This window comes from Enhydra lutris, unplaced genomic scaffold, assembly GCF_002288905.1.
Source record: "Enhydra lutris kenyoni isolate GAN:26980312 unplaced genomic scaffold, ASM228890v2 scaffoldscaffold50, whole genome shotgun sequence".
Lineage (NCBI taxonomy): Eukaryota > Metazoa > Chordata > Mammalia > Carnivora > Mustelidae > Enhydra > Enhydra lutris.
This window is the reverse complement of record NW_019154134.1, coordinates 4007979-4021912: the sequence shown is the minus strand read 5'-3', so window position 1 is coordinate 4021912 and position 13934 is coordinate 4007979. Positions and strand designations below refer to the sequence as shown.

The 13934-nt window shown below is 42.7% G+C and overlaps 1 protein-coding gene across 1 annotated transcript; it reads left to right on the top strand.

The window, feature by feature from the left end:
* Nucleotides 1–1416: 1416 nt before the first annotated feature.
* LOC111156876 (glutaredoxin and cysteine rich domain containing 2) lies at nucleotides 1417–13256 on the top strand. The gene is made up of 3 exons (XM_022517992.1): nucleotides 1417–1752; nucleotides 7638–7865; nucleotides 13074–13256. Exons 1-3 carry the CDS (start codon nucleotides 1417–1419, stop codon nucleotides 13254–13256), a joined length of 747 nt encoding a protein of 248 aa, XP_022373700.1.
* Nucleotides 13257–13934: the final 678 nt, after the last annotated feature.

The following is a 13934-nucleotide window of genomic DNA, read 5'->3' as shown; positions in this document are numbered from 1 at the left end:
GGAAATGATGGTACGGTTAGTTTTGGGGAACTTTGCCTGCTGCACAGAAAGGCTAGGACCTTTTATGAAGGAGATTGACATCTGCAGTTTTTTAAAACATGGCTCTGGCTTCCCTGTGGAGAATGGTTGGATGGGGAGGTCATGAGGAGATTGTTGCAATCTTGAAAACAGAAGTGATGAGGGCTTGACCTGGGGTCAGGTTGGTGGGGGTGGATGAAAGAATGCAGTGGTCATAGAATCCATAGCAATGGCGGCAAGAGTACAAGACAAGTCAGTCTGGGCAATGGAGTGAGTGATGAAATCATTAACGAAAACAGGGAGAAAGGCTCAACCCCACCATTTCAGCTCTTCAAATCCAGAAGATTTGACTTTTAGACTTTACTCATGTGCCCATTCCTTTTCAAGCCTTTTTGCATCCTTGTTCCCTTAGGGACCGCTCTCTCCCCAGAATCCATATTGTGGGAGCCAGACAGGTTGCTGCAAGGAGGAGGCTGTTATTTCGTACGTGTCGGGTGTGTTCCTCAACCAGACTGCGGGACTGTTATTCACAAGCCCCACATCTCATACGTCAGTGATACCCATCCCAGCAGCTAGAGCGCCCTGTCAGACCTTTACTCAGCATTGTCTGCAGTGGGCAGCGGGGCCTCGTGCTGCACTTGCAAATTAAATCTTATCTACAAAGTATGGAGGAAATGTAGCCTCTCTGGTTCATACAGAGGTGGAGGCCTGGAATCCAGGATCCGCGGTTCCCTCCTATCTAGGGCTCCGGGAACCACGGTTTGAAAACTTTTGGCTTAATGGACTGACTGTGGGTTTGAGGGTTAGAACTGAGTTCTGACCCCTGCTCTGTCTCTTACCCTAGCTGCACCAGAATAGACAAATGGAGCAAGTGCTCTGAGCCTCTCTCTCCCCCTGTAAAGCAGGGCTCAGTGCACTTCCAATGTCGGCTTATTGTGAGCACCAAGTAAGGCGATGCATGCAGAAATCTGTGGCGCCTATTAAGTGCTCACTGGGTCATTGTTGTTGTAAGAATAAAAATAAGACCTTTGCTAGCTGGTGGAGTAACTGAGCCTTATTGAGTTGATACTTGTTCAGTCTAAATAAACCTACTCTTGCTCAAGTTAGGAAAAGCCAGTGTTGGGGGTGAAGTTATGGGGGAGTTTAGGATTCAAAGGGGACCCAGTCTTGTCTTACACTGTGCTCCTTCCGCTCTGTAAACCCACAATCGCCTACATTGGCATGAGGGTCTATCAATATTTAATGTGTGGGTGTCAGTTGCTGTAAACTGAGCACTCCCCAGCACCAACTTGAATTAATTATACGCAAGAGGAGAGAAAATAAAATGCCTTTTCCTCAGAGCCCCAAATTTTACTGGCTACACTGAAGCCTGCAAATCACAGGGTGAAATTTCTACTGATGGAGGACCCTGAGAAGAAGCTGAACCAGAAGAGTGACGGCAAACCACGGAAAGTACGATTTAAAATCTCTTCCTCCTACAGTGGCAGAGTGTTGAAGCAGGTCTTTGAGGATGGGCAGGAATTAGAGTCGCCAAAGGAGGAATACCCTCACAGTTTTCTCCAAGAGTCCCTTGAACCGGTGGATGGTGTTTACGGGTCTGGAGAAGCCCCCAAGCCCCAACCATACTCCCCTAAGCTGACTGCTCAAAGGATCAGCGTGTTTAGAGAGGGCAATGCCTACAGTTTGGCGGGCAGCCAGCCTTTCTTCAATGATTACAAGGCGAATGACCATAAGGTTGGTATTGTGCATGGTGTATGAACTTTAAGGACTAAAACATATATAGGAAAACACCTATCTGATTCAAATTTCTATCTTGCTTATGCTCCAGTACCAACCAGAGCTGTAGGTGCTCCAAATGGGAAGCCGCTATTGGAATAATATTTCTGGGACAAAAATAGCATGCTTGCTGCCTCCTTATTGGAAAGTGCAATGAGCATGTACAGTATTCAGTTCCATCCAGGGTAGTAAATTGTAATTGGGCCATTTGCTGGGTTATCTTGGTAAGTAAATTAAATAGAGATGCTGTGGTTTTCAGCTGGCCAGACTGCGTTTTAGAAAATTAGGCGACAACTGGTTGTTTTGTTTCCTGAAAGAGCTGAGTGTTCGAAGGTACTCATTTCACTCCAGCCAGTTACTCAGCTTGTGGTTTATCCATGTCTTACTTTATTTCCTATCCCCCTCCTGCTGCCTGCTTTTAAAAAATGTTTGTTTCTTTGTTTATTTTGCCTTTCCATAGCTCATTAGTGTGAACACTGAGTGGTTGGAATCCTGGGAAGAAATGGCGAAAAGCATGTCAAACAGGAAATGTTACTGGGGGAAGAAGTTTGAGCTAATAGTTCAATTGAAATGTGTATTTTATCTCTTAATTTCAGTTCTCTTCCCCAGTACCATGCATAATGAAAAGCCCCTACATGATTTTCTTTGAAGCTAGAAGAACTTGGAAAATAGTCACTGATTTCTAAAAATGAAAAGGAGATGTGTATGTGGCTGCCATTGGGACCATGAATGCCTTTTTTTCTTTTATATTAAATACAGTTATATAATGTGCCAGGTTATTAATGAATAGTACACCAGGATATGCTCTCATCTTTAAAGTGTGAAATTCAGATAATTACTCTCTAATCATTTTTATTGTTAGTTTCCTAAGGGAACAGATAATTCGTCTATACAGACAAATGCACTGGCCTTTCTGACATTGGTAAAAGTGTAATTATGGGAGTCCACATTGATCAGAGATAATACCAGGTTTCTTTTTGATAATAAAAGGGGCTGGAGTGAACATGTTAGTGGAGCGACTTATGCATTACAAAGCAGTTTCACATAGTTTGTCCTTGGTCTTTACCGCAGCCTGGAGGAGAAAGGCAAACTACAGTCATTCCCATTTTGCAGATGAGGAAAACCGAGTGCCAAGTTATTAAGGGATCCACCCAGTATTAGAGAGTCATAGGTGCAAAGTCGGAATAAGGACCCAGATTTTCTGGTTCCTCATGCTTTTGGTTGTGTGGGATGTTCCTTTTTATTCTCTAAAATTATTCTTTTTATTTCAATTCTATTCTCACCATTAATATTAATGGTAATGTTAATAGTAATGGTTACCATTTACCAAATGCTTATTATATCCTAGGTTCTTGGCTATATCTTGTACTTACAGTATCTCTTTGAAACTAAATCTTACCTGTATGTTTAGACTTTACAAAGCTGTGGTTTATATAGACCTTGTGCAGGCTATGGTAGATAATTTGGCCACCTGACCTTTACAAGTCCTGTGTCCAACTTGGGACTTATGTATATGTATGATTTGGTAAGGACTTATAAAACCAGACAACTGAGTCTTCATAGCAGCACCACAACGTTGTTTAAACATAGTACTCTGGAGACCGTGTTCAGAGTTTGATTCCTGCTTGATCAGGTTTCCTGTTTGATCCAGTTATCCTTGTTTTCTTTGCTGCCTAATCCAAATGCTACCTCCCAATTTTAGCCAGTCTCCGGGTAAGAGGGGGTCAGGATGGATTCTTGCAGCTCCGCCCACTGCAACCGGTTGTCAGTGTGGTATTTATGAAACTTAAGGAAATGAGAGCTTGGAAAGCCACGATTTTTCAGTAGCAAATTCAACTATAAAATAAAACCTAGTAAATATTGGTTATGAAGCAACACTGGGTAGCAGTTAAACACAACAATTATAAGTAAAGGCTCTAAATTTGAAGAGGTGTTTGTACATCAGTGTTCATAGCAGCTTTATTCACAGTTGTTCACGAGTGGAAGCAACCCAAATGTCCATCGGTAGATGAACGGACAAATAAAATGTATATGCACACAGTTGAATATTACTTAGCCTTAAAAAGGAAGGCTATGCTGACACATGCTACAGCACAGATGAAACTTGAAGACATTATGCTAAGTGAAATAAACCAGTCATAAAAAGATAATTATATGATTCCATCTATGTGAAGTGCCTAGAATAGTCAGATTTATAGAGACAGAAAATAGAGCAGTGGGAGCTTAATGGGGATACAGTTTCAGTTTGAGAAGATGAAGAAGTTCTGGGGGTGACGGGTGGTAAGGGCTCCACAACAGTGTGAACATAATAATGCCACTGACCTGTACACTGAGAAGTGGTCAAAGTGGTAAATTTCATGTACTATGTATTTTACCACAGTAAAAATAATCATTTTAAAAAAGCAGGCATGGGCACCTGGGTGGCTCAGTCAGTTAAGCGTCTGCCTTTGGTTCTGGTCTTGATCCTGGGATCGAGCCCTGCTTTGGGGACCCTGCTCGGCAAGGAGCCTGCTTCTTCTGCTCCCTCTGCCTTTCCACCCCTGCCTGTGCTCTCTCTTTCTCTCTCTTTCAGATAAATAAGTAAAATCTTAAAAAAAAAAAAAAAAAACGGCACGGGCTCTGATGTCTTTTAAATCCGGGCTTGCTGTCCCCTTGCCTACTTACTGTGGGAGCTTAACAGACCACTTAATCTTGTCGTGCTTCAATGTCATTTTCTATGAGATGAGATTAAATAAAAGTATCAACTTATGAAGATTGTTGTGGTGATTAAAAAAGGATTATATGTAAGAAACACTCAGCATTGTACCTGGAACATTGGATGTGCTTAGCAAGTAAGTAATCCCTACCTTTGTGATAATGACCAGGTTCTCATCAAAGAAATACTGAGTCTTTTAAAAAATTTTTTTATATGATAGAGAAAGTAGTTATAAACAAATAAATATTTTAAAGAATTGAAACCATTTGAAGTTTATAAGTTTCATTTAAAAAAAATGGAAGGGAAGGAAGGGACATGGCATATTACTGAACACATCTTTTGTATATATGTCATTGCATTTTCAAGGCAGTTCTTTGAGAATTTTACAAATTGGAAAAATAGCACATGGGGTTTGGTAACTTGCAAATATTGCACAGAAAAATTGACCTCAGGCCTGCCTGCCTCCATAGCCTTTTGAATTTCTAGAACTCAGGAAGGCGTCTCTGTTATTTTAAGCAGAAAGGTGTCATGATGCCCGAATAGGAGTCTCCAGGCACGTGGCCGCGGACGTCAGAGCACTTATGAAGCTCAGTCACTCAAGTTGCCATTCTGGGCACTATGGAAGGAAACACGAAAATTCATGGCTTCATCCTGACCCTCTGTAATGCAAGAATGTGTGTTCTTCACGGGCAACTGGTTGTCACCAGATAATGTGAACTTTAGTTACGCCTTGAGGGTTTCCTTAGACACAAGGAAGAACTTGGCTGTCGGGGTGACTGAAACATAAACACACCTTACAGGTGATTTGGGACCCCTCTCCTTTCAAGTACATTAAAAATAAATGTACTATCTTGGGTGTCTCGGATACAGACCAGCTTAGAGGCAGGAGGTTGGACCAGATGACCACAATTTCTTTTTCAGTGGGTTAAGAGTTTCACCTTGAAAAAACCAGTTCTACATGTGAAAAAAAGCTCCCTAGTAACTAAACCTCTTTGGCTATTAGTGGAAGTGGAAATGGAACCTTCTAAAAGTGCCACCATCTTTATCTTCTGATGTTCAGAAACTGATAGTCCAGAGTGTGAAACAGGAACCCGGTGTGCATCAAACAATAGGAAAGGGAAGCTGCCACACAATCCCTTGAAGAGAGGGAGAGAAAACAGGGCCAAGTAGGAAGCTCCTGGCTTCATAAATAATGTGATAGAAAACTCTCTGCGTGTTCCAAAGAAGGGGATCCCAGTTCTGAAGTCCTGTTTCAGCCAGGTTGCGACTGAATGTGTTATGGCTGTATATAGGAGACTGCTTGATTGTGGCATCCCAGTGAATTTGGTTTCCACACTTTCGTAAAGGCAGGCAGAATATTTGGCGCCGACGTATTTATTAGCTGTGTAGCATGATTGTGCACGCAGTACTAATGAACAGTTTTAAGTACCAGCAACAGCAACAACCCTGCATAGTGTTTTTAGCTTTGAAAACCCTGTTTTATATGTTCTTCATTGCACTTCCACCCCTAGAGATCGATATAATTAGCCTCAGGAATGAGCATCAAAATCTTGCACCCCAGGAACATTGCCCTGTCAGCACAGAAGCCAGCAGAGCTTTGGGACGGGGTCCTGAGACCTGGGCTCCTAAGCATTAACGGCTACATTACTGGGTTTGGGGACGGTAGAGGCTCCCTAAAGAGAGCTGTGGGCGACAGGAGGGCATACAGAAGTCGCAGGACAGCTCCTGCTTACCACCCAGTATCCGAGTATTTCTGTTTTTTGTTTTGTTTTCTAGATAGTGTGTGCACGTGCTTGAAGGGGGCGAGGGGCAGAGGGAAAGGGAGAAAGGATCTTAAGCAGACTCCAGTTTGGACACAGAGTCCGACTCGGGGCTCGATCTTTCAACCCTGAGATCATGACCTGAACAGGGCTCAGCAGTTCGAATGCTCAACCAACTGAGCCTCCTAGGCACCCCAAGGCATTCCTGGTTTCATAATGATTTTGTCTGTGGTGATGCCCACCAGTTAGATGTCACCCCATTTGGAATGAGCAAAGTGAGGTTCTAAGAGGCCAGATGACTCTCCTGTATCTTACAATTGGTGGACAGCAGTATTAAGATTGGTCTTGTTTGTTGCCAAGCTTTCTTATCTCTGGGTTCTTAGTTAAGTAATCCCCAAACATTTACTCCTCCATGCTTCTCTGCTTCATTATAGTATTGCCTAAATTATTCCTCAGCAAATTACCAAGTCATACATAAAAAATCCACGTAAAGGAACATAAGCTATTAGTAATGATGCTGCAGAAATATATTTATTGACCTAAAAAGATTAACGTATTATACAGATAATAAAAACATTACATATATAAGATCATTACATATATGTAAGATCACTTCTCTCTCTCTCTCTCTCTATATATATATGTATATATATATGATCATTGTATACATAATGATCTTACAGGTTTTTGGGGGGAAAATGCTTGTGAATAGTGCAGTGTAGGTGTTAAAAATATGGGCTTTAGAGTTAGACTGGGGTTTGAATCATCCCAGCCACTGATAACCTTGGGAGGCTCTTAACCCCACTGTGACTCAGTCTCCTTATCTGTAAAGTGTAGAAATCATAACATCTACCTCAAGGGATGTTTGAGGGGCAAGTGAGGTAATGTTTGTAAAATGCTTAGCATGATGTCTGACACACAAAAAAATGCTATCCACGAGAGTAAAATAATAATTCAGTAAATTTTATCTAATATTAAAAAAATTTTATCTAATATTATCATTTATACATAAACATTTTGGAGAACTGCTTTTTTTTTAAGCATTCTTCTGTGTTTATAAAACACCCGCTGTGCCCAGCTCTGCCTCAGCTACTGTGATATGTAATGGGAATAGAAGCTTCGGCTCCGGCCCTGCCAAGTCTTAGAGCCCCATCATAGGATTCGTTCAGCTGGGGTTGGTTACCATCAACAGGGAGAAGGAAGCTGGTTTTCAGGGCTTTTAGAGAGAGCCAGCAAACCCGGGCACGAATTGTAGCTTTAGGGACTTGTGGAATTCTAAGTGCTAGACAAGTTCTTTGTCCCCTGTTTCCCGGGATGTTGAACAGGTTCTGCAGCCCTGTATGTCGTGATTGCTGGTAAGTCGCCATGCTCATTCTCCATTTCTCTAGTCTCCACCTATTATAGATTTTGGAAAGATCATCATCTACACGAATAACTTGAAAATCATTCGAACCCCAATGGACAAGAGAGATTTCATGAGGAAAATTCTCCAGAAGGAAGAAGAGGCTGAGGAAGAGTCTCTGGTGAGCAAAGAAGAAATCTATGGAGACCGTGACCAGAATGATGGGCATTTGCCAGACGCGGAAAGCACTTTCCCCCATAGCCAGTACCCACAGGTGTGTCAGAGTGGTTCACTGTCCTCCTTGGAATTGGCCCTACAGCAGTGGTCCCCACATGGTTTTGAAAACTACTTAAGTGAAAACGTCAATATAAATACTTTAGATGTCTAACTGTTAAAAAATGTCGAGGAATTTTAAGTTTATTACATTTTAATGGTATGTGATTAGCAATAATAGTTACATCTATATTTCAAATATGCATAATTTTAGTTGATTTTGGTGACTTCTGAGAGCTGATTAGGTATTTATTGTCTTCACTCTGCATATAGTATGGCATAGAACAGCTTCCAGAGATGGAAAAAATCAGCTCTGTTCTTTTTCTTACGGGTTTGCTTGTGCTTCTGTTATTGGGGTTATCCTCAATCCAATTTCCTTAATGAATCTTATCAAGCCATGTGTCTGGGTTTTGTAGAGATTAGTTTCCTTAATACTAAGCACTATCCTCTGTACATCTGCTGGACCAGGGACAGTGGAACTTCTTTATGCTGCGGTATGCTTGAAGTGAATGAATGAGCCGGGACGCCACTGGCACTTTACGTGCTATGAGGTCAGTTTCCATCATGCTTGCTCCAGGGCTCCTTGGGTCCTATATTTGTCTGCAGACTGCCTGACCCAGTGAAGAGGCCAGTAGCAACTAATTTATTAAAAATTAGCATACCATTTTCTTTTGAAAGTATGATTGAAGCTTAATTTCTTGCCTTTTTAAGATACAAAATAAATAGAAATACTTAGAATGATTTTCTGCCCACACCTCTCAGAGGTGCTGACTCCTCACCTTGGAAACTGTTGCTCAGACATGCTCAGATGAAGGGGTAGAGTGATGATATTCATTAGTTCACAGTGTGGGATTGGCAGTGGGAAAAGCAATTTTGATGGATCTAAGCTAAGAGGGTAAAAGCTTGGATAGCAGCAGAAATGAATTTTCTCTCTCTTTGGTTTCCATCCCTTGGGAGTTTCAGCTTTATTCTCACCTCCTCAGGGTTGGTGTGACAAAATGGGCAAGGGACTTCCTCATAGTGAGTGATGTCTACCCTGGTAGGGCTTAGAGGGCAGAAACCAGAAGGTCATGACCAGACTCTAGCAGAAGATTCTTATTAAAGTTCTGCTCACAAGGACCCATATCTCTTTGCAACCTGATCTCACACTTGATAAGATATTTTTGAAATGCAAATCCGATCACGTCTCCCCTTCATCAGTCTTTTTCCCCGCTGCAAACTTCAGTGACCTCTCACTTCTTGGAATAAGACAGTAGATAGCCTGTTCACCTCTTTAGCCTCCTCTTAAACATCTCTTCTCATTCTGCCAGACACACTGCCCTTCTAGCTACCACTCATATGGTCTTTGCCCTTTTCTGCCAGAGGCAACTTCCTTGTGCCTAGAATGTTCTCCAGATTCCCCACTGTTTTGCCCTTAGCACCTGAAATCTCAATGGAGACATCATTTCTTTAGAGGGGCCTCTCCTCACTTCTAGGAGGATGAAATATCCAAGACTGGACCCCTCAGAGCACCTCACCCCCCTTTTCAGTTGCAGATTTCCCTGTGTAAATCTTTGGTTGATGTTAACTTTCACCCACTAGAATTTTTCTCCACAAGGGCAGGTGCCATATTTATGTTGGGTGTGGCATAGGAATTCCCATGTCAAAAAAATGAAAAATAAAAATAGAGCCTGTCATAGAGTAGGTGTGCAGTAAATATTAGTTAAATGTTTGTGGAAAGAGTATTAGAATTCGGAACCAGAGAGCCAGCTGGGAGGAAGGATTGTGCTTCTACCTTCTCTTGCTGTTCAGAACCTAGCAGAGCAACAGGCGGACTACTAAACATTATGACCCAAAGCATTACTTTCCCACTTTAAAATTCATTAATTCTACTCTTTTTCACACCATTCTGTAATTTGTTGGAGCATATATTTTCAGAAGAGAGCCAGGCATGATAAAATGCAGGTCATGCTGCAGGCCTGAATAAAAAAGCAGCAACAGGCCTGACATGACAATTATCTTTAAATTCAGTTTGGAGAGATCCATGTGTTTTCGCTCTACTACTATAAACTAGGACAGAAGTGTGCAGCAGAAAGTTGCTGTGAAAGGTTATACTATACTTGCCTGTCTTTTAAACTTTGTTTTAAATTGCTATCTGTTTGCCAAATCCCTCGTGCAATAAATGCCCAGACAGGTTTTATTGTATAAAAGAGGGTCGGAGAACATCAAGAAGCCCCTTCCGACCAGGAGACTCTTTGTTGTGTTAGATGGAACAGGAAAGCAGTGAGAACCGTGATGAAAGAGCGGACCAAGGCTAAAAGCCAGACATGCTGACTCTCTGTATTAACCGTAAAAGAAAAGGAGAGGAATGATTGAATTGAGCCACAGAGAAATACGGAAGGGGGAAAATCTGGCTGTGTGTTCTATGGATCCGAGACCATAAGTCATCTGGGCTTCTTTATGCTTTATAAAGATATTGCCTTTGAAGTAATAATAAGAGCTGCCATTTATTGAGGGCCTCTGACCACTGGGCACCATGTCCGGCGCTTTCCATGCGTTAGGCTCTTCCGTTCTCATGAGGACTCTCTGAGGGAGGTGTTGTTAGCAGTCTTCTTCTGTAGCTAGGGACATCAAGGCACAGAGGAGTTAAGTAACTTGCCGGAGGTCATCAGAGCCAGGGGTCAAAGCCCAGTCAACCTGACTACCAATCATACCGTCTTAACCTGCCTGCTGAGCAGCCTCCAGATTGGTGCTTCTTAGCTCCTTCAGGCTTACCCAAGCCTTTGAGTCTGCCATGAAAGCCGATCCCCTTTCCTTGCTCATGGAGTTAGTAAGAGGCAGTTAGGTCTCTTGGTTCTAGAACCTAAGCTGTGCAGTACAGCGATGTTCTAAGTCCTCTTACTGCTTTCTGAGAAGAATTTAAAAACCCGGGTATGGAAGACAAAAGCTTACATCTCGCGTGCCATGGACAGAGTAGAGGCTCAGTAACACTTGATTTAATGACTCATTAAAAGATCCAATCAGCACGCTGAGGGCAAGGGTTGGAAGGAGAGTGGTATCCCAGGGTAAGAGTAGAAACTCCAGTGATACCTCTAATACTTCATCATATAACCACATGACAGTAGAGGAAACTTGATCGATGATTTGTTTTTTTCCCTGCAGCAGGTTCACCAGGTTTTTTCCTTAATCTTTTAATATCTGAACCTGGCCTTCTGTGCAAATTAATTTTTGGTTGACATGGATGGCATTATGGTAGGATTTTACTATACTTCCTTTGGCAACATTAAAATCTCACTGGGATCCAGTACAAAACAAAAACGTGGATATGGCAGAAAAAAAAGGACCGTGACAATTTGCTTAAAGAAAATTTTGGCAAATACATCTCTTTTGAACATTTTAAGGGAAGAAAACAACTTTCCCCATTGTTAATATATCAAAATATGGCCACAATCAATAAATATGAACAAAAGGATGCATAGACATAATTTAGGTTTTTGTCAGTTGGGTAATCACTTCTGTTCCTTAAATCTAGAATAAATGAAATTTAATGCCTTCTTAGGTACTTTGTAGCACAATGGAACCACTTTCAGAACTTATGCCACCCTTTTCAAGACTATTTTTATTCTTAAGTTATAAAAGAGAGCTGTGTTGGCTGAATGAAGCCACCCAGTGGACTCCAGCCATCTTGTGAGTTCCTAGAATTTAAGAATTGGAAGGGTTCTGTAGATACTGTCTTTTTGTTCATTCATTCAGCAAACATGTGAATGACAGATACTGTGCCAGGCACTGCACTTTAAGGCTTGGGTGTGATGGTGACAGGGACTAGCACAGAGAGCTTCCCATGTGGTCAGCAGAAGCTTCCAGTAGATTATGAGACCTGCCATGCTTGGGGCAGTACAGGCAGGTCAGGCCTCCTGGGCCAGGGGTGTAGGTACTGCTAAGCTGACATCTAAAACCAAATAGGAGTCAACTGGGTTGGGGAGAACAGCCCCACAAGATGAGAGGCAGGGCTCCACTCTGGATCCATGCCAGAATTGGTGGACGTCTGGACTAGGATTTTGGTCAGGGATGGAGAAACCTGGGTGGATTTGAGAGATGTTTAGCAGGTAAAATAGACAGGCCTTGGTGCTGGATTCACCTGTTACTGATCTGGTACCACCCCTTATTTCTTGGAAGGTTCTGGTCTATGCACAATCTTTGCAGAGTATAGAGTCTGCCGGTTTCCTTGAGATGTCTTAGGGAAGGAGCATGGCAGTAGACGGGGCATTTTCTGTAAGATGTGAGTCAAGGACTAGTAAGTCCAGACTTACTGGCAAGGCTTAGAAGTGAACTGACTTTTATGGAGAATCTGTAATATGGCAGATAATATATTGTGGTCTTTTCATATACTCTGTCATTTCATATTGCAGCTACTCTGAGTGGTGAGCATTACCAGTCCCATTTTGCAGAAAAACAAAGATTCAGAGTGGCCAAGGGAACTGTCCAAGGTGCCTAATTGCTGTCCCAGGCTTTATCACAGTTCTCAAAGAAAAGAAAGTACTGCAAGAATTCAGAGCTAAGCTTTAGAGGATTGTAACCTTGAGTCTCTCACAGTTCTTGACTTCAGTCCCTCAATCAGTCACACAAGAATGCCGGCTTTTGGGACAGCTACAGGGAGGGGCTGTGCGCATAATCCCGAGGAGCAGGAACTCTGGTGCTCCATCACCTGGGATCAAAACCTGCCTCCTCTCTTCCAGGCTGTGTGACCACAGCCAGATAACTGAACTTCTCAGTCTCTCATTTTCCTATCTGCAGGAAGGATGCTAATACTTGCACTGTCTCGCCAGGATAGCATACGGATTAGATAGGTGGATGTAGAGAAAGCTCTTAGAACCATACCCGGCCCCTACTAAGCATGCTATAAGTGTTCGCTGTTAGTATTTGGCAACAAGGAAGAATAAGCCCTCATCCTGGTAGAGCATACGGAAATCACAGGTCAGATGGTGATAAGGGCGACGAGGAAAGGAAAGGTACAAAAGGCAAAGCAGGGGCTGCTGCCTTAGAGATTCCATCGGGGAAATCCTCTCTGATGAAATTCCAGTGAGTATTCTATGCCTCTGGCCAGCTTCCGCACTGGCATTTTTGGGAAGCATTTTGTACTCTGCCTGTTGGGCAGCCCTGTGCTGCTTCGCCCTGTTTTGGAACCATGGTCTGGAACTGTTGTCACTAAACCCTGACCTGTCTCTTGCAGGAAGGGGAGCTTCCCGAGGACAACTGTTTTCACTGCCGAGGTTCGGGCAGTGCCACCTGCTCTCTGTGCCACGGCAGCAAGTTCTCCATGCTGGCCAACAGATTTAAGGAGTCCTATCGGGCCCTGCGCTGCCCTGCCTGCAATGAGAATGGCCTGCAGCCTTGCCAGATTTGCAGTCAATAGCCCGTGGCTTTGTACGTCCGATGTGATCGCATCCTTCCTGAAGCTATTTCTAATAAACTGCCCCCTCCTTCTCTTCCCTCACCCAGCAAGGAAGCCACAGTGGCTTGCGACCACTTCCACCACTGGCAAAACTCAATCGCTTGATAACATTTCATAAGGCTAGGAGCATCTCCGTGTGGTTCTAAGCGGCAGAGGCAATTTCGAATTAGAGTCTGCTTTGAAACAGGTTCTAAAATTATCCTTCCAGGAACGTGTGCGTGCATCTTACTTGACTTAGCTCAGCTTTTCCCTTGCACTAGTGAGCAAATAAATGTACATTTCAGGCAGCAGGTTGAAATCATTTTCTGGTTGGAAGTTATTTTGCAAAATTATGCAGCGAGAAAGGAATAAAAAAGGCAGGTTTCTGATAAACTGAATTCCTGTAGCTTATAGTGCATTTCAAATCATTATTGATCAGATTAAATTTTTAATTAAGCAGAAGAGAAAAGGGATGCCCCTATGTGGAATGTATGAGCAGGCCGCTAGAAACAAAACAACATGTATGGGCTTTATGCTGAAGATAGGCGAGCTGAGAAGGCCTTTCTTTCAATGTCCTGACTGTCTCCTGTGTGAAGTGCTTGGGTAGTGTTCATGCAGGCAATGAGCAATGCTACTTCTTAAGACCAGATGAGATAAGAC

Bases quoted from the DNA above. Each gene is read 5' to 3' on its own strand.
- LOC111156876 (XM_022517992.1), top strand. From the start codon at position 1,417: ATGGAGGACCCTGAGAAGAAGCTGAACCAGAAGAGTGACGGCAAACCA. The intron at 1,753-7,637 runs GTTGGTATTGTG...CCATTTCTCTAG, and splicing joins ACAAGGCGAATGACCATAAG to TCTCCACCTATTATAGATTT. The intron at 7,866-13,073 runs GTGTGTCAGAGT...TGTCTCTTGCAG, and splicing joins CCCATAGCCAGTACCCACAG to GAAGGGGAGCTTCCCGAGGA.